Source organism: Chionomys nivalis, chromosome 2 (assembly GCF_950005125.1).
Source record: "Chionomys nivalis chromosome 2, mChiNiv1.1, whole genome shotgun sequence".
Lineage (NCBI taxonomy): Eukaryota > Metazoa > Chordata > Mammalia > Rodentia > Cricetidae > Chionomys > Chionomys nivalis.
This window is the reverse complement of record NC_080087.1, coordinates 99,710,305-99,735,225: the sequence shown is the minus strand read 5'-3', so window position 1 is coordinate 99,735,225 and position 24,921 is coordinate 99,710,305. Positions and strand designations below refer to the sequence as shown.

General features: G+C 35.5%; 1 protein-coding gene across 1 annotated transcript in view; it reads right to left on the bottom strand.

Annotated features, from left to right (window-relative positions):
• The window catches only part of LOC130869261 (solute carrier organic anion transporter family member 6C1-like), a 113,985-nt gene that overhangs the window by 83,863 nt on the left and 5,201 nt on the right, over positions 1-24,921 (bottom strand). Inside the window, exons 3-7 of the mRNA XM_057761266.1 lie at positions 24,016-24,198; positions 22,766-22,859; positions 16,408-16,415; positions 15,512-15,621; positions 3,033-3,177 (exon numbers count right to left, since the gene is read on the bottom strand). Coding sequence (XP_057617249.1) covers positions 3,033-3,177; positions 15,512-15,621; positions 16,408-16,415; positions 22,766-22,859; positions 24,016-24,198 — 540 coding nt within the window. The remainder of the gene's footprint in view (positions 1-3,032; positions 3,178-15,511; positions 15,622-16,407; positions 16,416-22,765; positions 22,860-24,015; positions 24,199-24,921) is intronic.

The following is a 24,921-nucleotide window of genomic DNA, read 5'->3' as shown; positions in this document are numbered from 1 at the left end:
GATGAGAAAATCATTTTTCCTTTAGAATCCCAGATGTGAAGGGCACTAGCAACTGAAAGAAAGGGAGAAGTAGAGAAGAAACACGAGATATTTGAGGGTCATTTAATTTATTTTGTGTGGTTGTTTTATATGTATTAAAGCAATATTATTGATGCATGTTCACTTATAATTTTATGATATATATCACTTCTTGAGTCATATCATTAAATCTTCCTTGAATTGTCATTTTACCTAAAATTAATGTGGTTACATCAGCATTAACACTGGTTGATGTTCACATAGGAGACATACAAATATATATATTGCATCTTTCAATATTTGTATGTCTCCATATTTAAGTAAAACTTCAGTTGGGCAATATATATTGCAATTTCCTCCCAGTATGGCAATATTTAGCCTTTTCCTGTATTGTATATATAGAATATACTTCAAGGATATTTGTTAAATAATTTTCCCCTATAAGCATTAATCTTAGTTATGTACTGAATAACAAAGCAACTTTTTGTTCTAAACTCTTTGCTAACATTTTTTTTTGTACTCTAAGTAGCCATAGATGACAGAGATTGTATCTCTGCCTTTAGAGCAGAGATAAGTTACCATAAAATTTTAGATGACAAACACAATATTCATTCCAGAACTAAGATAAAAATGTGTTGTCTGGTATAATATTGACCTCCTATGAATCAAATAACAAGAATGACTAGTGATATAATTATTAAAAAGTTTGAGTTCTCTAAGTTTAGGGTTTGGGTTTTTGTTTTGTTTCTGTTTTCTAGGGTCCAGTTCACTATGAGTACAGATATTGCCTAGCTCCTTTTCACATCTCTTTGTCAGAATTGTTCCTCAGAAAAATAGGTTAGAATTGTTGGACAATAAGGCCTCAAAAGCTTCCAAACATCCCAGATTTTTGCCCTTGTTCTTGCTTACTCACTGATCTTGAGAATAAATCCCTGTTTCTGAAGACATCATTAACCTGATTTACAAAACATGGAGAAATTCAGCTGATACTGAAATGGATGCTTCAACCCTACTGATTAGGTTTCATAATGCAGAAGGTCCTACACACGCTACTGGAGGAGAACAGTAGTTATTAGTCATACCCAGGTGTTAACTCCAAGAACTATGAATGTGTGGCATGGCAAGATGGACCTACTGCTGTAAAAGTGGGATGAATGCTGGGGATAGGGAACAGACACTTTCTGAATGAACTAATGCCTCCTTTAATAAGACAAAGAAGAAAAAATCAAAGAATGTTTAGCTCTGAATGGAAGATACATACTGTGGCATCTCTTCCCAAGGATCAGGGATCACTGGGAAAGACAAAACAGGAAGATTGTAAAGAGACAGACAGTGAGTAACTAAAAAGAAACACCATCTTATAAACACACCCAGTCAGCGGTCACAGCAGTCACAATAGTATCCGCAAAACCTGTGAAAGCCCAAGCAATACCTCATCCTAGCATGACAATAGAAGTTGGGAATAGAACTCCAAGTCCAAACCATAGACTTCTAGCTGCTTGGAGTGGGAGAGAGCATATCTCTTCCAAGTCTACTTTACATTATCAGCAGTTTTCTCTTAAGAGTCTACCTTGAGGCATCACCAGTCAAATCACCTCCTTGACCTACAGCTCTTTGTGACAGGTAATTTTATGAGACAAAAGATCATGAAGAATGGAGGAATCATCTTCTAGGGGATTTTTTTCAGAAAACTGGAGGCCAATGACTGTCTAAAGTAGACAGTTTCCCAAAATGCAATATAACTTACTATGAGACACGACAAAGTCAAAGCTTTAGCATAGAAGCCTGGAGCTCTGCAGACTGATACAATTAGATGAATCTAAGGCATTGCTATTGATACAAAAACTGCATGAAAGTTCATCCTTATAAGCCAAGGTAGAGTATGCAATTGTTAATACATCTATTATATCTGGGATGATACCTTAGGGTACATGAAATACCCAATATATAACATACCATTAAATCTGCTGATGATCAGGGGTTCTGCACATGTGAACATTTGGTTTTGTTTTTTTTCCCCATGTGCTTTATGTTCATCCCTTCCTATCTTTTTCTGGCCTTCTGTATAGTCAAATATTAATGTAAATACTCCCTTAACTATCTATGCCTTCACAGGTTACATTAAATCTATAACAAAGCTTCTTGACTTTTTGTTAGTTTGTTTTGTTTTTCATTTGTTTTCTTGCTTGTTTATTTGAGATAGGGTTTCTCCTGGCTGTCCTAGAAACCTGCTTGTTGTTTTGTAGCCTAAAATAAATTTTTATGTTCATCATTTTTTAATACTAGAACCTTTTGATGCTTTCATTTAGAACTATTATTTGGAATCTTTTATTGAGCAAAATTCTCAATTCTGTTTTAAGGTTAAAAGTGTAAACAATAGCAATTCTTGTTTAGTGTAAAAACATAAAACAATATTTAGCAATATGAATGGATATCAAAGGTCTTATGTAATGTGACAATGTTTAAAGAAATTAAGATTAAATCTAATTTTTTATCTCTTAGTATAATAATGGATATACAATTACATTACATAAACAGTGGCATGTCTGTGGCAGTTAGGGAATAAGCAGTACTACAGCATAGTTACAATGCATTATTTTCAAACCAATGTGAATCCAGAAAATACATTTTCTGGTGAAAGAAATTGAAGAATTAGTAGGAAATTATGTGAATATTTTAGAAAAACCTTGAGTACTGACACACAAGCAGAAAGGTGTAGAAACATAAAAAGACAAATTGTGGCTTGCTAAGACTGGTTTTCTATAGATAATGGGAAAACAAATATGCAGGCATATAGAGAGGGAAGCTAGAAGATAGTGGCTATAAAAACAACATTGTGGAGTTTTATGTATTAAAAATATTGATGTAGTATAGAGTGATCATGTTTATATAGTTTCTGCAAGGACATTCACCCTGTGTCTTCTGCTTACATGACATGGTTCTTAAATATACATAACACACTTAAATATATACATCATGGGAATTTTGAGATCAGCACAGTAAGATTTACCTACCTGTGAGAAGACTGGCAAGTGTCGGTGTCATCAAAAACCGACTTTCTAAATATAGAGGCACAAACTCGTGATTTCCCTTAAGAGTCAGGCACTCTGACGTTTTGCACAGTGAGCAGCACATCACCAGCGGGTTGCAGACCAGACACTGAAACAGAACAGGTCATTTCACAATCATTTGATGTCCTTAGATGCTATCAACCTGCAGAAGTATCTTACTATAGACAAATCAGACTTATGCAAACAAAACTATGTAATTTCATAATAGACACATTCCATAAGATATTTGTTGTTTGGTTATTCTATACAGCCAAAATAGTTTTTATCTCTGGATCTGTTAGCTTTTTGAAAGTATCTCTCAGTGCCTATTTAGATACACTCGTATTCTGAATTTCCTTCATTCAGCTGGTGAGTACTCTGTAATTTTGCTTCATGTGATTGTAATGTATTTATTGATTCCTATAGGATAAAATACTTATGACACCTTCAACTCCCCAGTGTACATAATTACAATAAAAACCCCTATGCATGTACTCTTGATTTCCTATGACAAAGTATGTTTAGAATTGTGCATCCTTGGAAGGGGTTTTTTATTTTGGATTTATGAGTAATTTGTTTCATTTTTGATCCAAATTTTTCTTTAGTTTGTATATTTTTACAATAACACCTTAATGACAGAGAGTATAGTTTCCTAAGGATGCAGCATATGCTCTAAGATTCATCAGAATAACATCTCATGTTTGGAAGGCTCTTGCAGACATATGTGATTGCATCAATAAGACCCTGAGCATGGGAAGGCCTTACAATTTCCAGCAAGACTGTGTTTGAGTGTTCTAAAAACTAGCCAGCAATAATGCTAATATTAGAGCACAGAAGCGTCAATATAAATCCATCCTTCACACTGTTAGTCACCCCATGTATAGCTGAGAGGAAAAAGCGTCATACAAATTTAGCACTGATAAGTGAAAACATTTTCTGTCATGCTACTAAGTTTCGTCATGCAGCAATAACTAAGAGGCATAGATCACATAATTAGAAACAGATGATAACCTATGCTGATATTTGTGACCTCGAAAATTTTGTCCTACAGACATACACAAGATAGTATTTCTTTTGCAATTCTATTTGCAAATTAAATGTGCCCTTTGGGGGCTGGAATGTCTGTCAGTTGGCAAAGTACTTGCTCTGCTCAAGGACCTGAACTCAATCTGCAGAACTCAGATAAAAAAAAAAAAAAAAGCCAGACTTGGTGGCATAACATAATATCAGTGCTCATAACATCACTTATAATATCAGTGCTGAGAGATGGTGATGGCAAAGACAGTCCCTGAGACCTACTGGAAACTACTCTGGCCTACATAGCAAGTTCCACAACAACATGTCTCAAAAAAGTAAATAAACATGTATAGTACCTGAGGAATGACACCTGAGCCATCTGAATTTTACATGTATGTGTACTCATTTGCATGTGAACGTGAACATAAGTGAATATCTACATATATATAAATACACATAAATATGTGATTTCTTTATATAATTTAGAAATCCAGTTTGTGTGTTTATGTTTGTTATTCTAATATACCTCCTTAAGGATTGGGTAGATTTCCTAAGAATTACCAATTCATTCTTAGGATTACCTTCTTCTATTGAAGTAGCCAACACTCATATACTATAGATTCACTCATAAAACAAACATTCTTGACTTTATATTATCTGACCTATTAACTTTTATCTTGTGTTTTATAATGATTAAAATTTACTTAGAACATGTTTCCACTTCTCTTTTATACATATATTCTCTGTCAATATTTACTCTTTAATTTACCTAAAGAACTCAATAAACTTGCAAAGTATCTATGTATAAAATGTGAGATAGGAGGTCTTAGATTTATCATAACATACATTGAACAATACCCTGTTCTTTGTTTAAGCCACAGAAAATATTTCTTAAACATATATTGTTAGGTAGTCTGTTCTATGATTTATTAGGATCCAAGTAAGAAATGTGTTATTCTTTAAAATATAAATGCATATGCCATTTTATTGATTATTATTGCATTGAATTTATAGATTATTGGGCCTTTATGAATAAACATTACATATTGTCAGCTTTTCTGAGTGCTATTAATACAGATAGATTGCAATAATTTTTCTTAATGGAATTTTTAGACATAGATGTTAAATGAATTTCTGAATTATTTACAATTTTGTCATTGTTTTAGCCGACAATCCAATCTTTGATTTAGATAAAAGATATGCAAATAGTGGTTACAGGACAGGATCAAATTGTCACTGTTTAAAGATTATATGCTTTTACGTATAGAAAAACCTAAAGTTAATATTAAAGCAGCAGTAAAACCAATACATTAATTTGGGATATTTGTAGCATATAAAACTGACCCATAAATCTTAGTAACATGTAATTAGCCAAATGGACTTGCTGTGAAAAAAAAATCACTGAAAAACTCACCGTCAAAACAGCTGTAGAGAAAATGTCCAGAAATAATTTAAACTACGGAAATGAAGTACTTCTACAATGACAGTTGTAAAACATTATGGTGATTTCTTATTTATACTTTAACAAAGAAAGCATATCTGAAGATCAGAGGACAGAGCTAGCCACTAGTTAACCACACAGATCTGGAGGTCTGTATAGAAGATAAAACAGTCATATGGCTGGGCAGAGAATATAAAGCAGGAATAGATAGGAGCTTTGTCCCCTTTCTGTTTGAGAGTCGTGGTGGTAAGAGGTGACACTGACTGATCCACTTCTTCTCTGATCTTTCAGCATTTACCCTGATATCTGACTCCAGGTTTTTAAGACCAATTAGAATGCATGCTTCAAAACACTGATGAGAGAAATTTAAGTATATACACATACAAAAAGGGAGGGAGATCATACATAATCATGATAGAAGAATTAATGTTGGAAAATGAAAAAGTAAACTATACACTCAGTACAACCTCAACCAAAACACTAGTGATATTATTTCAGAACTTTTAAATACAATATTGAACGTGAGAAGGGGAGGATGGAGGGAGCTTGGGGGAATGGGATGGTCGGGATATAGGAAGGGTGGATACGGGAGCATAGAAACATATATCCCAATTAAGGGAGCCATCTTAGGGTTGGCAAGAGACTTGACTCTAGAGGGGCTCGCAGGTGTCCAGGGAGATGTCCCCAGCTAGTACCTTGGGCAACTGAGGAGAGGGAACCTGAAATGATCCTATCCTATAATGATGAATATCTTGTATATCACCTTAGAACCTTCATCTGGCGATGGATCGAGACAGAGACCCAATTTGGAGCAACGGACTGAGCTCTTAAGGTCCAAACGAGGAGCAGAAGGAGGGAGAACATGAGCAAGGAAGTCAGGACCACGAGGGGTGCACCCACTCACTGTGACAGTGGAACTGATCTATTGGGAGCTCACCAAGGCCAGCTGGACTGGGATTGAATAAGCACGGGATGAAACCGGACTCTCTGAACATGGCGGACAATGAAGGCTGATGAGAAGCCAAGGACAATGGCACTAGGTTTCGATCCTAATACATGAACTGGCTTTGTGGGAGCCTAGGCGGTTTGGATGCTCACCTTCCTGGACCTAGATAGAAGTGGGAGGACCTTGGACTTGCAGCAGGGCAGGGAATTTGGACTGCTTTTCCGTATCGAGAGGGAGGGGGAATGGAGTGGGGGGAGGGGGAGAGGAGTGGGGAGAGGAGGAGGAGAGTGGGGGGAGGGGGCAATGTGTGGGAGAAGGGGGAGGGAAATGGGAAACGGGGAGGAGGCGGAAATTTTAATTAAAAAAAGAATAAAATAAATAAATAAAAAGAATAAAAAAATATTGAAATTCATAAGGCAGAAAAAGACCTCAATAAGTTGAATTAATCTGTAATACAGGAAAGTTGGAGATGTCAGTATACCTGATATCAAGACATACTACAGAGTCACATTAGACAAAGCATCATGACAAAGACAGAAAAGAAGACACCGAGCCCAATGAGTCAAGGGTAAAGATATGCAGGCTATCCAAGAAATTATCAGTCATCTATAGCCAGTTGATTTTTGATAAACAATCAAAAAGAAAAGACTGAAAGAGACAGGTTCTTTCATAATGGAGGTCTACATGCAGAAAACAGCAATTTAACCTCTGTTTTCATTCTGTAGAAAAAGTCAACTCAAAAGTTATTAAAAGCAAACGTAAGATCCGAAACTACAAATCTACTAAGTCTGAACATAAAGGCTACATACACTACATCAGTATGAGTGATGATGCTATTTTTCATCTATGACTCCAAAGGTAAAGAAAACAGAAGCAACATAGTTAAGCATTATTTTTAAAAAAACAAGAGGTTGCTATGCAGGAAAGAAAACAATCACTGGAATGAAAATGTAACCTGTAGAATGGGAGGAAATGCTTGCCACACATTCTTCTGTCCAAGAATCAATATACAAAATGGGGAAAATTCTGAAGAAATTTAACAACACAAAGGTAACCCAATTTAAAAATGGACTAATGATCAGAATATGAATCAAAAGAAATAAAAAATCTGAGAAATATAAAAATGTAAAAAATTGATCATCATGAAAATGCAAATAAAAGCTACAGTAAGATATCTCTAATCCCAGTGAGAATGATGTTGTGGTCTAGACATGAATTGCTTCCCAACAAATTCAGTTAGTTGGTAGCTTCTTGGTCCCATTTGTGGAGATTTGGAAACTGTGGGGAAGAGTGGATACCTGAAGAGAGTATCCATCCACTAGGACAGCTGTGAGCATCATACCCTTGCCCTACTATCTCCTCACTGCTTTCTACTGCAGCAAGACAAAAGATGATACCAGAGTTGCAGACACCTGATCCTCATACTTTGTACCTGCTGGTACCATGACTTCTCTGCCAGGAGAAACTGCATTATCCAGATTGCTGAGCCAAATTAAACTTACCTTCTGTTAAGATTCTTCGGCAGGCATTCTTCCTCAGAGATAACAAGTGGCTATTATCAAAGAGTTCTAAACTTCAAAAACAAAAATAAAATGTTCTACCAATTATGGAGTAAAAGAAACTGATATACATGTTCAGTAGAGGTGTGGCTATTATGAAAAATGGAATTGATTTTACTCAAAAATCAAGAGCAGATCTACATATGATTGTACTACTTCACATATAAAAACATAGTCATTTATGTTCCTGATAGTTTTAAGGATCAGAGTATGGCTGATTGTCTTAGTTACTTTGGCTCAGACAGCTCATACTCATAGAAGCCTTCACTGCATGGCCAGAACAGAAATAGAAAGCAATAGAACAGATTTCCTGATTGCATTTAGGATACATGCTTAATGACCTAATGACTTCTGGTTTAGCTCCACCTCTTAGATTTCCAAAGCATCCAATTATTTTTCTGGGAAGTAAACACATCTTACCGTACTGAACTTTAGGGCATACTCAAGAACTGTAGAAAGTACAGCAATTGCAAAAAAAAATGATCAGCATACCAAGGAAATATGCATACCCCTAACAAATGACTATAATATTTACAAAAGCTATGATATATAGCTGGCCTAGGTACTTATTAAATAGTAAACTGATAAAAGTGATATATATATATAATTTTTATTTTTTATTTTTTAAATTTTTATCTTATTTCTATCATTTCATACATAAAAGCATGTATATGCAATGGACAATTATTCAGCAGTAAAAATGAATGAAATATCATCATTTGTAAATTAATACATGAAAGGGATGTGAAGTAGATTAATTAAGGTAGGAACAGGAAGACAAACACAAAATATTCTGTCCTGTAAAAAACAGTTTATCTGCATGGAGAATATGTTATAATGGGGGAGTAGAAAATTGATTGGGGAAGAAGAAATGTGGAACAAAGCCATGAAAGGTTGAATGAGCTTTCATAATTTTTATACAGTGGGATGACCATGGTCTCCAATATTCTGTTGTGTAATTATAATTGGATTTTCAAAAGAATGCCTTAAATACTACAATACAAAAAATTTATAAGGGTGGGATGAAGGGACACCAATTATTATAATTCAGTCAGTGTCTGCTATCTTCAATATGTAAGATACCATAATGATCCCCATTAATATAGATAGTTAATTCATTTTATCAAAGGATTTTCAATGATAACAGACTTTAAAACACCAATTCTTAAATTATACAAAATATTGTTAATAATTTCAGCTTGACATTGTTATAGTTGTTTAGATTCTGCATTGTTAAAAATATGTGCATGTAATATTTGACTATAATTAATATTAAATGGGTCAATTGTGGTATTTACTTCAACTCCAAAGACCCAAAAAAGGTTAAATACTCAAGTGTAGTCTGAACAATATAATATGATTTTTAAAAATTAAATTATTTTTTGATGTAGTATGATCAAGTGTTACAAAGGATTTATAATTTAATAACAATAAGCATTAGAGAATAAGAATAGGTGAAAATAAATATTCTATAGTATATCCACTTAGATTTGAAAGATCTCAACAGCAAAAGTCATAGCATGCTCATGCTAGAGACCTAGGTCCTGTTCACATCTACCATTACAAAGTTAATTCAATCCACAGATAAAAATGTTAACTCAGTTCTTCACAAAAATAAAATAAATCTTAAAACTTACATGGAAATATGAAAATTTTTGAATTTAACATAGTAAAATTATATATAACAAAACATTATCAAGAAAGAATTGCAGTTACAGCATTTATACCAACTTTTTTATCATAACTAAGGAAAACTATAATTATAACTATCTATTCTTCAATTCCACCAAAGACACCAGAAGGATATAATATTACCTAAGTTAACAGGAAATGCATTGTAAGCAGCTTCCAAACTCTAGAAATGACAGACACATCTTGCTGTCTAGACAGTCACCAAACGTTCTTTTGTAACATTGGAGCACTCATCTCCAGCCAACAGGCCCATAGAATCTGGCAGACTTTTCTATGAAGCAGTAAATTTGAAAATCTCTTATGCTTTATATCGGCAAAGTTCATCAGTTGCTTTCTTCTGTGTCCTGCAGAATGTCTGGCAGACTCTTTCCTGAAGGAGGAATCTGAAGGATGGTCTCATCTTTAGGTAAGTTCAGAAGTCATTTTTCTGTGGTCCCTATATGATCAGTTCATACAGCATAACATCAAACAGTCCAGGCAAGAGCAGTTTCTTGCTCAAATGACTAATAAACTCTATGAGAAACCTCTTCCATGCCCATCATCCTCTTGATGTAGATTTGTGTTGCCAGGAGCAGATGTGTCTAATTGTTGTGAAAAGTTTTAAATTCTTAAAACACTTTAATGTCATATTCCATAGGCCTTTGAAATGTTTGAAGATTATCTATCTAGCTGAAATTTATTTTTATGTATCTAGAAAACCTAATATCACTACAAGCTTGAGTATTTAGATGATTATTTATTAACCTATGTTTCTTAGTTATACATTATATTTTTAAATGACCTGTGCAAAAACAATACCTTAATCAAGAGCAGAAATATATATGAAAATATTAAATCTAAAAAACCTCTTGTATGAAACATGCAGGAAATCTGACACATTATGAAATGACAAAATATGAGAGGAATAATAGTAGTAGAGGAAGGAGTAGAAATCCAGCTTAAATACCAAGAAAATATATTCAACAAAATTATAAAATAAAGAAGGAGATGCCTATAAAGGTATAAGAAGCATATAGAACTCCAAATACATTGGAACAGAAAAGAAAGTCTCCTAAATATTTAATAGTCAAAACACTAAACATACAAAACAAAGAAAGAATATTAAAAGCTGCATGGTGAAAAGACCAAATAACGTATGGAATCAGATCTATTAAAATTATACCAAAAGATTATAAAAACTAGAATGGCCTGGACAGATATACTGCAAACTCTAAGAGACCACAGATGCCAGATCAGACTACTTTACCCAAGAAAACTTTCAATAAACTTAGATCCCAAAAAAAGATATTTCATGATAGACCAAATTAAACAATAACTTCAAATCTGACCTAAAGAGGGGACCAAAAGGAACCCCCAACCTAAGGATATTCATTACACATATGAAAACATAGGGGATAAATAATTTCACACAAGCAAAACCAAAAAAAGGGCAATATACACACACGCGCACACACACACACACACACACACACAAACACACCACCCACCACCATCATCACCACCACCACCACCAAGAACAACCACATCAAAATAATAGGAATGTCTTTCATTCCCAATAAAAATATACAGGCTAAGAGAATGGACATGAAAATAGAATCTAATCTGCCAAGTCAAAGAAACATCAAGGATAGAGATTACCTCAGGGTAAAGCATTGGTAAAAGGTGTTCAAACCAAATGGACCTAAGAAGCAAGTTGGTATAGTTATTTTAATATGTAGAAAAATAGACTTTAAATCAGAACTAAACAGAAGAAATGAGAAATGACACTACATATTCATCAAGGGAAAAATCCAGCAAAATGACATTTAATTCTAAATGTTTATGTGCCACTTTTGTAAAAGAAACACTACTTCAGTTCAGATCACATATTGACCCTCAAACACTGATAATAGGAGACTTCAATATGCCATGCTCAGCAATAAATAGTAAACAGACAAAGCATAAACAGAGGAATGCTGGTGTTAATAGATGTCATAAATCTAATGAAGCTACTGTATTTATAGCACACTAAACCCAAACACAAAACAACAAACCTTCTACTTTGCACCTCATGGAACTTTCCGCAAAGTTCATCATATACTCAGACACAAAACAAGCCTTCATAGACACAATAAAATTGAAGTAACTTCCTGCATCCCATAAGACTGCCAGAGATTAAAACTGGATATCACCAACAACAGAAACAAAAGAAAAATTACAAACCTCTGGGAACTGAACAACCAATGGTCTACTAAGTAAAAAAAAAAATGGGTCAAGATAGAAATAAAGAACTTATACATTATCTGGAATTCTTTGAAAATGAATTTATCACATATGTGAATTTAAGGACTACAATAAAGACAGTTCTAAGAGACAGGTTCATAGCACAAAGTGCCTACATTTAAAAAAAAACGGAGAGATCTCATACTAGCAACTCAGTAGCACATGAAAAAGCTCTAGACAAAAAGAAGAAATCATGACCAAGAAATAAACTGTGAACTGTATTCTATGAAATAGAAACAAAGAGAATACAAAGAATGACACAAAGAGTTGATTCTTTGATAAGCATAATAAGATAGACAAGTCCTTATCCAAACTATCTAAAACACAGACAGAAATCATCCAACTCAACAAAATCAAAAATGGAGATGGCTAAGGGGCCCACTCAGTGAGGCTGGACTTCGGCAGGAGAACACCCAAAGTCCTGCCAAGTGCTACTGTGCTTAGACGGGTAGAGGACTTCGTAAATAACCCTGTCAACAGCAACATGGATTTGAGAAATACTTGGGAGCACCCCCTACTTTCCCCAGCCATGATATGAGGATGGGACAGAAGACCCCTGAGATGCCCACTAAGATGACAAAGTACATGGTAGACAGATGATAGAGAAAGATAAGTGGAATGTTTTATTTTTTTTACTCTGAAGAGAATCAGAATTGGACAAGCAAAGGTGGCGAGGAACAGAAAATGTGAGTAGCCTACACTGTCACCTGAGGCCCTGAAGGTTATTTCCTTTGTTCTCAAGTTCCTTAACTGACTATAATAATACTTCTCTACAGTTAATAAAGATCAAGTTATATGGGGATACACAGAAAGGGAAGGAGGGAAGAAAGGGAAATGGGGAAAGGCCATGTTATGTTGTAATTTTAAAATAAAAAATATTTTTAAAGGAATAGAATGTTTTGAGTAGAACAATGAGCAATGAAACAGTAAATATCTCCAGGAAAGAGAAAATAATAAGAAATTGGGAATACAGAGATACAACTGTCATGTGACTTAGGAAAATTCAATTGATGTTATTTTGAAGCCTTTTGGAAGTTTTATTCAGAGTGTAAAATATACTGAAAATGAACGAAATCCGTATGTGAATATTACAACCTTGCAATCTATACGCCAGAAAAAAAAGTTATAAATAAAAGAAAAAACATTGACAATAAAGGTACAGTGTTAGAAGGGGCTTTCTCTGCATCCTGGTATCTATTAGTAGTTGTCCTGTTTAACATCTAAAGAAATGCAGGATTTTGAATTCAGTAGTGAGACTTTTTTGTACGTGGGAAATATGTGTTGACAACAGAATTCTTCCAATTCATGACCTTTGTTAAAATGCCTTATTTATTTATTCAAAGGGAATAACACAAAATGATATATCCCTAAGACAATATGGAGGCTTGCTCCAGATTTTTTTGCCTTTTGTTCCCTCCCAAGACTATTCTGTTTCAGGTCATTGCATGGGTGCTTGGGTATTTCCTCTGGAGTGCTATTTATTCTTTTTTTTTTTATTTTTATTAAAGATTTCTGCCTTCTCCCCGTCACCACCTCCCATTTCCCTCCCCCTCCCCCATCAAGTCCCCCTCCCTCATCATCCCTAAGAGTAATCCGGGTTCCCTGCCCTGTGGGAAGTCCAAGGACCACCCTCCTCCATCCAGGTCTAGTAAGGTGAGCATCCAAACTGCCTAGGCTCCCACAAAGCCAGTACGTACAGTAGGATCAAAAACCCATTGCCATTGTTCTTGAGTTCTCAGGAAGCAGAGAGGGAATTCAGAGAAGCATCACCTTTCACGATAGCCACAAATAGCATAAAATATCTTGGGGTAACTCTAACCAAGGAAGTGAAAGATCTATTTGACAAGAACTTTAAGTCTTTGAAGAAAGAAATCGATGAGGACACCAGAAAATGGAAGGATCTCCCTTGCTCTTGGATTGGGAGGATCAACATAGTAAAAATGGCAATTCTACCCAAAGCAATTTATAGATTCAACGCAATCCCCATCAAAATCCCATCAAAATTCTTCACAGATCTGGAGAAGACAATAATCAACTTTATATGGAAAAACAAAAAACCCAGGATAGCCAAAACAATCTTATACAATAAAGGATTGTCTGGAGGCATTACCATCCCTGACTTCAAACTCTATTACAGAGCTACAGTATTGAAAACAGCTTGGTATTGGCATAGAAACAGAGAAGTCGACCAATGGAATCGAATAGAAGACCCTAGCTTTAACCCACAAACCTATGAACACCTGATTTTTGATAAAGGAGCTAAAAGTATGCAATGGAAAAAAGAGAGCATCTTTAACAAATGATGTGACAAAACTGGATGTCAGCCTGTAGAAGAATGAAAATAGATCCATATCTATCACCATGCTCAAAACTCAAGTCCAAAAGGATTAAAGACCTCAATATCAGTCTGAACACACTGAACCTGATAGAAGAGAAAGTGGGAAGTACTCTACAACACGGGCACAGGAGACCACTTCCTACGTACAACCCCAGCAGCACAGACATTAAGGGCATCATTGAATAAATGGGACCTCCTGAGACTGAGAAGCTTCTGTAAAGCAAAGGACACTGTTACTAAGACAAAAAGGGAACCCACTGACTGGGAGAAGATCTTCACCAACCCCGCAACAAAATGATATAAAAAGCAATTTAAAAATCAAAATTACAGTTGGGCGTAATCAGTCTCAAACACTAGACAAGTCCCCACCAATGCCAAAAAAAGGGGTCTTCCTTTTCATCACAACGAAAATGACCAATTTAATTTGTGGCGGACAATGAGAGCTGACGAGAGGCCAAGAAGAATGGCACAGGAACTTTCATCTGGCGATGGATCGAGAGAGAGACAGAGACCCAATTTGGAGCAACGGTCTGAGCTCTTAAGATCCAAATGAGGAGCAGAAGGAGGGAGAACATGACCAAGGAAATCAGGACCACGAGGCGTGCACCCACCCACTGTGACAGTGGAACTGATCTATTGGGAGCTCTTCAAGGCCAGCTGGACTGGGACTGAATAAGCATGGGTTGAAACTGGACTCTCTGAACATGGCGGACAATGAAAGCTGATGAGAAGCCAAGGACAATGGCACTAGGTTTCGATCCTAATACATGAACTGGCTTTGTGGGAGCTTAGCCTGTTTTGTTGCTCACCTTCCTGGGCCTGGATGAAGTGGGAGGACCTTGGTCTTCCTGTAGGGCAGGGAATTTGGACTGCTCTTCAGTATCGAGAGGGAGGGGGAATGGACTGGGGGGAGGAGAAGAGGAGTGGGGATGGGGGAGGGGAGTTGGGGGGAGGGAGCAATGTGTGGGAGGAGGGAGGGAAATGGGAAACGGGGAGCAGTTGGAAATTTTAATTAAAAAAGAATAAAAAAAATAAAAAAATAAAAAATAAGGGATAAAAAAAAAAAAAAAAAAAAAAGAGGCCCTGAAACCTTCACATAAGTTTAAAGAGTTTGCCATTTTCTTAATTCTATAAGAAAATTAAACAAGTCAACTTAACAGGCTTGTTAACAAAGGCATTTTACTTTACCTTAACAGCCTGAAGTAAATCCTTCAATCTAGGTCCAAATTCCTTATTTTCAAGTCTCTTGTCAAAGAAGAGATGTTCCTTTTCTTTCTCAAGCATTAGCTTGTTTCCACCTATAGGTCACAAGCAAACAGTCTTTTGATATGTCCAAGTCCATAAGAAAATATACACCACGCATTTGTCTATGTTATAATAATCCCAATTTGTCATGGAAATAAATGTGAATTATTTTAAATGAACTAAAACCAATGTATATTTTAGAATGCAAATTCTTCTACAGTAGTACTTCACAAAAGACAATTTCTTGGTTATAAAAGTTTCTTACATCTGCACTGCCCAATTCTGCAGTTGACCACTATGTCTGTCTTTTAACTGCTGGAAGTGTGTTTCCTATGGCTGAATTAATTAATTTTTAAATTAATGTAAAATTCAATAGCCACATTCAATAATTGACAGTTGATGACACAGCCATAAAATGCATGGTTATGGCCTGTGTGTGTGTGTGTGTGTGTGTGTGTGTGTGTGTGTGTGTGTATCAAGAGAGAGAGATTCATTCTGTATAGAAAGTTCGATTACTCTAGAGAATGCTGACTAAAACACTAGGTAAATAGCTTCCCATATATGTCACTTTTAAAAGACACAGTTAAATATAAAGGGTTTTTTTTATAAAGGAAATAATGAGAAATAATGAGTAATACAATTATGCTAATAAAAATGTAGCACACAAAAGTAATATTTGGATGTGATACTGATTGTGCTGATAAAAACACTGTGATATTATTCTATTACAAAGCAATACTAGTAGGAGAAACATATTCATACGTAAATGTAGTTTATCTATGCTTTGAGAATGGGAGACAAGGGTCAGGATTATGCTACCTAAATATTTTTATACTCACCGGGTAACCTAGGCGGAAAGCATAGAAACAGGGGAAATGTACACCATGACACCACAGCAACTGAGATAAAACCACTCCACCAAATTTTCTGCCACTGTTGAAAGTTGTAAGCATTTGCGCTTGAACAGAGAAAAATAGGAAATTTCTATTAGGGTTATTTTTTTTTAAGATCATAATTAGCAGGGGTAGGAAGAGAATTCCCAGTTGATTTGCATTTGTAATTTGTCACAATTAATTTTGGGGTTTTGCTGATATGGGTCAGGTGCTAATATTCAGCTGTGTGGTGTGTTTGCTCCCATCAGAGCCTACCTTTCCCACCTTCCTTTTCAGTGACACTCCTCGGGTGGCAGACGTTCCTGTTTGTACCGATTCAAAATTATCTCCATTAACAGCTGTGCCCCTGGAAGACAAGTCTTCCCCCTTTATCCTGCCCCTTTAAACCTTACACCTGGACCTCTGGGACAAGAGGCCTTGCACTTTAAGTTACACAGCTTCTCTTGTACATGGCACCTGACTCTCAGGTCACATATCATCTGAAATCTCTTCTTCATGACCCTGGCTCCATGTTGCTTGTAAGATCCAGAAGTTTTGTGTTACTTAGCATTTAGAATACACTCGTATGTCTTGTTCATAACATGTCACATATTACACAGTTGTTTCATACTGTGTGTGATTGTGTACCAGAGGAGCAGAGGCCTCAGACAAATGCAAAACATACAACAGACTATTAAATGTAAGCAATATCTTTGACAGGGTGATCATCTTTATAAGATACATTGTTGACAGCAAAAAATATTTCTTTCTAAAAATAAGGGATTTGAAAATTAAAAGCTGTTGTGATTCCACTATGCAACCTGTTGGAAAGTCCCATGTACTCATTTTCTGATATATATTTAATAATGACTATAATAAAACTTCTTTGAACAACACTAAGGAGACTAGAGAAAATGACACAGCATGCTGTTTTCTTTCATGGAAAGAAATTTGACATATGAATTCAGTTGAAATCTAAGTGCTTTGATTATTATCAGAATGCCAAATATAGCTAGAAGAATACTTGCTTATTTTAAATAATTTTTTACTATTTTTAAATCTCTTGTTATATACATTTTACTTTATGTTATGTATATGAGTGTTTTGCCTACATTCTTTTTATTATGCCACATGTAGAGCTCAGAAGAAATTGTTAGACACCCTGGGTTTGGAGTCAGAGAGAGATGTGAGTCACCATGTGGTTAGTGGGAACCCAATTCAGGTCCTTTGAAAAAAAAATCAGGTGATTGCTACTGCTGACCTTCCTCTTTAGCTCCAAAGTGTGTGTGTGTGTGTGTGTGTGTGTGTGCGCGCGCGCGCGCGCATGTGTGTGTGCTTATAGATAATAAAATTTTAAATATTAAAAAATTATGATTTTAAGCCAGGTGGTGTTGGCACACTTCTTTAAGACCAGCACTTAGGAGACAGAGGCAGGCAGATTTCTGTGAGTTCAAGATCAGCCTGATCTACAAGGGCTAGTTCCAGGATAGGCACCAAAGCCTGTCTCAGAAAACAATAAAAAAGTGATATTAACAAAGAGATGAAGAAAATATGTCATGGGATAGACTAGACTATAATAGAAGAAAAACTGTAACTATAAGGTTATTTAATTATAAAATTCCTTGTTACCAATAATTGTTAGAGTTTAAAATAGAATCAAAGATGAAAAATTCACATAATCATAACAATGGTTATTTTAAAAAACACCATGATAAAAACTCAACCTTTTTTCAGAGTAAAACTCCAAAGGCAGTAGTGTTAGAAGAATCTTGTAGACGTGAGTATAATAAAGAATGTAAGCCATGACTACAGTCAGCACAGTGCTAAGCAAGTTCAATCTGAAGGCCTTTCCTCTATAGTTGAGAATGTACATTGAGTATCTACTCTCTGCACCCTTCCTCAAGAAAGCACCTACAGTCTTCATCCAAGCAGCTGAGCAGAGAAAAGAAATAGAAAGATGTCATGCATAGGCAGGAAAAATACAAATTTATTTAAAGACAATAAGATTCTATACTTAGAATACCCTAAAGATTCTTGAGAGATTATGATAAATGCTTTTGGCAGAGCAGTAGAATGGAATATTGTGTATGATAATTTTGAATTTCCTATAACTAATGCGAAGCATACACAGAGAAATCAGGAAAATAACCTCTTTCACAACCGTATCAAAGCATAAAGGAACTGATGAAGATTAAACAGAAAAGAAAAAAAAAACATTATGGTGAAGTACACAAAAATCTAGAAGGTAGAAAACCATCAAGAAACTGAGAAAAAAAATAAAAGAAATTAGTAATAGTTAGGTTGACCTTCATATACACTAGTTCAGAGAATTAACATTATAAAAATCGCATATTTTTATATGAACAGAACAAAAGAGTTCTGTAGATGCAATGCAATCCTCAAACTCCAGTGGCATTATTCACAGCCTTAGAAGATGTAGTATGTGTTCTTAATAACTGTTATGACATCTCTCAAACCCCTTATTTTCTGAAATTGTTTTGAGGAACATGCACATTAACTAAACAAGTTTGTGTTCCTACCAGCAGTGAATAAAAGTTTTTCTTTCCCCACATCCTCGTGGGCATTTATGCTCTTGATGACAGCTGTTCTGATAAAGTTGAGATGAAATTTCATTGCAGGTTTAATTCGCAATTCCCTAATGGGGAAGCTTGTCAAATATTTTTCAAATATTTATTGTTCATTGTATTTCTTTTAGAACTGACTATTTGAATTCTTAACTCATGTTCTGACAGTGAGTGCTCAGACTGCCTCCTGGTCACCCTTGTCCTTTGCCTTATTACTCTGGTCCTCACCAGCAATCTGTTCCTTCACTGGCATTAGAGCCCAATTCTTTGGAATTCCAGTATATACTGAAGACCAACTGGAACACCCAGTTTCATGGACTGAAAAGCTACGGACCTTCCATTCATAGTCAGCCATTGTAGGATTAGCCTGGCCAGAACATGTAAGTATTTCTAATAAATACCAATGCTTGACTGTAGAAAGACAACTAGTGGGTGACAGGGAGAGAAGGTAGGGGGGAGTAGAAGGAAGGGAGGTAGGGGAACTGGGATTGGTATGCAAAATAAGATTGTTTTTAAAATAAAAAGATAACTATGCACTTTAAACATATGCCATGACACGTGTGGCTGTCAGAGGATGAATAACATGAATAAATTCTTGACTTCTGCTATGAGGGTTCTGGGAATGGAACTCGGGGTGGCAAACCTGACAAATGTTTTTCCAGACTGAATCATTTCCTCAGCCCTCTCTGTGTCTTTTTAAAGCTTATTTTGGCTTCTATAAATCAAATATTTTAAATTCTTTATCCAGGAATTAATTCACAATGCTTTTTATGTGGTTAGAATCTCTTTCTTAAGTTTGATTTGTAACTGAGGTCATTTTTAATAAATGCTTTTCTTCATGTGCAACATTCAGATATTAATAAAGTAGATATTTATTCCAGATTTTCTTAAAAAGTACTTAGAAGATGTTATGTTTTTTGATTTTGCATACATATTAGTGTATCAGAATGATGCGTGAGGAGGTCAGAGGACAATTTTCAGGAGTTTGCCCTGTCTATCATGTGCAACCTGGGTTTTCAGGGAAGATCTTCAGGGTTGATGGCGAGCATCTACATACAATAATCCAGCTGTCTTGCTGGCACTTTTCTAATACTCTTTTTATTCCATGTGTCTTTTAAATCATGTATCTTGATCCCATTCACTTCCCCCTCTAACCTCCCCCCAAATAAAACAAAATAGAAGAGGAAATATGGGAAAAGGGTTAAAATTAAAAGTCTCATCAGGGAAGCTGGAATGTGACACAGTAAACTGCATTTTCCTTGCATCGTTACTTACAAGGGTTCACTGCGAAAAGTCACTGGACTGGTTTGAGGCCTCTTGTGTCTATTATACTCACTAGGACTCCTCTTGTGCATCCTGTTGTTGCACTGTGTGATGGAGACCCTCTAGCTTTGGGGGCTGGTCAAGCTGCTTCATGTGCTCTTACAGCCCATTGATTGAGAGGATGTGTGGCAAGTCAAGTCATAATCCTGGCTTGAGGGAGCAGGCCAGTTCTAATCCTCTTTATATCACTGTTACTTGCTTTTCATAAATTCTAAAGTAGATGTTTTTTTTTTCTTGGAGTCTGTAGTCAGTTTTACTATATAATGGCTATACAAACCTAGATTCAGGTTGTCAAGACTCTATTGTTAATGGAATGTAAGCTTTCAGCATGACAAGGGATACGTAGATGCAAATTTATATGTGTATGTTAGATCTTGAGCATTTGAAATATGTGTTTCAATAAGAAAAACCCAGAGGTTAGGTATCTACTAAGGAATCAGGAGGGAGGAAAGGATGTACCAAGACAGGGAAAATACAACATAGTGTTATGGGCAGATAAGAAAGAAACTAGAATGGGATGGTTAAATAGGGAAGGGAATGATGAAGATGGATAAACAGAAATATGGGGAAAAAAACATCCAACACTAAAGGCCATTTGAAATCTCATTTAAAAACCAACTACACTAGAAGCTTTTTAAAGTATTTAGATATATGAAAGAAATCAAAATAGAGTCATCAAATATTTTGGGAAACAATGCCCCAACTAGATGTTAGGCCATCAAGTCCCAAAAATAAATTAAACCTTCTTGAGTCTGTTTACGAAAGGCATGTCAATAAAACCACCATACACCACAAGTTATTACCAGGACTATTGGTTGCTCTCCACAACTGGACAGTCAGGCCCAGTTGCTAAAGACAGCACTTAACTTATGTCATTAAACATGAAAAAGTTGAGCTAGTGCTCAACTAGAGACACTTCTTCCCTACTGACTTGTGTTCATGGCGCTGGAAGGTACTCTGCATGTTACCAAAGGAGAAACATAATCATCATTATCATGAATCTATAAAACTTGTGACCTACATTAGTACCATTCCTTTAAGTTGTATTAGTACAAGCGTTTCACAAAGTTTCTGGGAATAGTCAAGAACTTTTTGAATGGATTTAAGGTTCACTCTATAAGATGGAACCCACATATGATACTGCTAAAATGCCCAAGAACCTGAGACAAGATAAGTCACGGCCCTAGGGTAAAACCCAATTGTATTATTCTGCTGAAGGACTACTAACGTTCTTGTATACTTGTCAATCAGTGACTTGTTCAGCCCACATAAGAGAAGCTTCTCGTGGAAAAGGACCACAACTGGATAATGTGGAAAAAGTGAGAGACTTTGGAGCACTCAGTTCTGAAAGGGATGCCTACATCAAAACCCTCGCCTCAAGTCTCAGGACTCTGTTTGGAAGAGGAGGTGAAAAGATTTTAAGAACAGGAAGTGATGAATGACTCCATGGAAATAGCATCTTCCAGACACAATAGAACTGATACACATATGAATTCAGGGACTGTAGCAACACACAGAAGACCTACACAGGTCTGAGATGGGGTCTCAGAATTGAGATGGGGAAAAAGACATGGGATCCCAGTCCTAACCATGAAGCTGTTTCCAATAAATGCCATTTGCAAGGGGACAGTAGGTTTTCTACAGTAGAGGGTCACTGTATATAATAGCAACATTCCATAGCTTGTCTCATGACCAGGAGTACTAGGCAGACAAAAAATGAACAGTTTTTTTTTAACTTTTTTTTCATTTTTGTTTTGTTTTATTATTTATGTTTGTCTTGCTAGTCTTCTGCTTGTTTGTTTTGATTTTAAATTTTGTGCTTTTATATAGGGGTTGTTTCATTTTTGCAATAAATGAGAGAGAAAGAACATAAGCAACTAATATAGCTAGGGAAGTATCTGGGAAGCATTTGGTGTAAGGGGAGAATATGACTAAAATATACTGTATGAAAAAAAACCTTAAATAATAAAATAAATAAGATGAAAATTTCTACCTATCCTGAACATAATATTTACTATTGTATTGAGTGTATAGGGAATGTGTTTTAAAGGTAAAACTTAAAATATTAGTAAACAGTTTTCTAAATTTGTTACAAATTATTTTATTTTATGTGCTTTGGCGTTTTTACCTGCATACATGTCTTAGGGTATTTGACCTCCTGGAACTGAAATAACTGACACTTGGCCACTGAATCATCTGTTCAGGCTCCATTAGTGAACTTTTAAGTAATGGTTTTAGTTATATTTCAAACAGTGAAAATATAAATGCATGCTAAAACTGTACATCACTCATAATTACATAGATTTTCCAAAACTTTTACTAATTAAATGTGTATTACTTACAAGCTATGGTATCTATTCAAAAATATTCTATACAACCTAAATTAAATAAATAGAAAAGCAAATAGCATAACTTACTTTTCATTCAAAGCTTGATTCTGAGATCTAGCACCATAGGCTCCTACTGCAGTACCTAAAGCGTATCCAAATACTTGTGCAGAATCAGCGACAGCTTGAAAATGAACACAGCACCAAACAGCTTCATAACTTGGTCATACAAAACACCTGAACAATTTGATATCTGAAAGTTTTTCATGCTAATTTTAATTTCTTAAGAGAGGAAGGTAGGAAAAGAGGGGGAAAGTAGGGGAAGTGAAAGAGGGGATAGAGATATTCAAAGTATATAAATTCTAACAAATCTCAAATTAGTAGTACATGAGACTGGTGGGAAATTCATGTGAGAGTTGATGCAAGTCTTATAGTTGATGCTTGTCCTGAGCCACAGTCACTGCTTCTTTGGGAACAGTCACTTTGCACTGTTGGGACTTGACTTTACTTGCGTGAGAACTGTTCTTATCATAAAAGTCATTTGCTTTACACAGTGTCTGATTGTGAATGCTTATCATATTCAGGACAATGTCAGAGAGCCATATAGACTACTATCTGACATACAGCTGGGTGCAAATTCTCTCTTGTCTAATCAAGTACTGGATACTCAGAAAATTTAATTATAAACTTAATTGTATTATTTAATCTTTATACTTAAGTAGTAAATATACTTATATTCAATATGAACATAAATAGACTGTACTTTCTTTAATATTTTACTAGAGACATTTTCCACGTAAGTTCAAAGTAAGATTTTATTTTAAAAAATGACACCAAGATATCTTTTTGAAAGTATGTCTTCATTCTGACCTACCAGAACCAGATTCTATTACTGATTATTTGGAAAATTATTTGGGGATGAATCATGTTTTCTTAAGGACAGAGTTTGCATAAGATACTGTAAGCAGATGAGATGACTCTGTGTTCAACTATCTATTCCCTCCCTCAGACTTCCACTATCTCCCTCTCTGCCCCTCTCCTTCCTAAACCCCTCCTTCCCCCTCTCTTCCAGAGGGAGACAAAGAGAAAATTTTACCACATAAATGTGCATGTATTTTCTATTCCTATGTCTTTTCAGAGACAGTTAGATGATTCTCTAGTATTCTAAATCTCAAAATTAAGTAAATCAGTGTGTGATTTTTTTGAAGTTATGCACAGAAGTCATCACAACTTGGTACAGTATCATCTCTGAGTCAATAGTACTTCTGTATTAGTTAAAACCTACAGGAACCTGATGGATATTCAAAATGGGTCGTACGTATTACAAGAAACCAACTTGCCTATATAGATGCCAGTAGATAATTTGGGAGTATGCTCATAAATGAAAGTGAAACCAAGGATATAAAAAGGCATCTCCGTGATTCCGTGAAGACACTGGGCGAAGATGAAGAGATAGATACATATTGATCTGTGTGGCATTCTAGATGTCCCACAATCTGTCGCATTTTTTACTTCACACAAATCTTTTGAAATATAAGAAATACATTTTATTGAATCAAATTCAAAATTAAATGAACAATTAAACTTGCAGTTGTTGCCACCATACTTTTTCTTTCACTTAATTTTTGTGCATTGAGTGTAGTTATACAATCAATTATCATAGTCTAAGGAAAAACAGCACAATCAAAGGAAACGTGGGAATACTGAGAAAGACGCACACAGTAGGAATGAAGCAATGTGATTGTTATATGCACAGGATACCATGTACACAGATATTCTTATATACATGTACATTTATTCAAACATATGCACTCATTTTTTCTGTACTTTGCATCCTGTTCTTCTGACATTTGGCTCCAGAATAAAAGTACTTGCAATGCCCTGGATTATCAGACTTGTCAAAGTCCATCGTCTGAGTTAATTCTGTTGCCCTTTCCTTAGTAATCTTTAAATTAAAACATGTGTACTACTTTGACTAAGTAATTTTCTATTTTAGACCCATGAGCTTTTATAATCCATACTCAAATGGTTTGTATATGAAGTATCTCCCTAACAGCTCATGTACCAAATGTTTAGGAGAGGGTCCTAGAACCACGAGAGGGAGATACCACTGGTCTCTGATGGGAATCTTTTATCCTAGCCCCTTCCCAGCTTCATTCTGCTTGTGTCCTAACATGAGGTAAACAGACTTCTCTTGCACACTCCCAGTTTTCTGCCTGACCATGGGCTCAGAGTCAGTGAAGCCT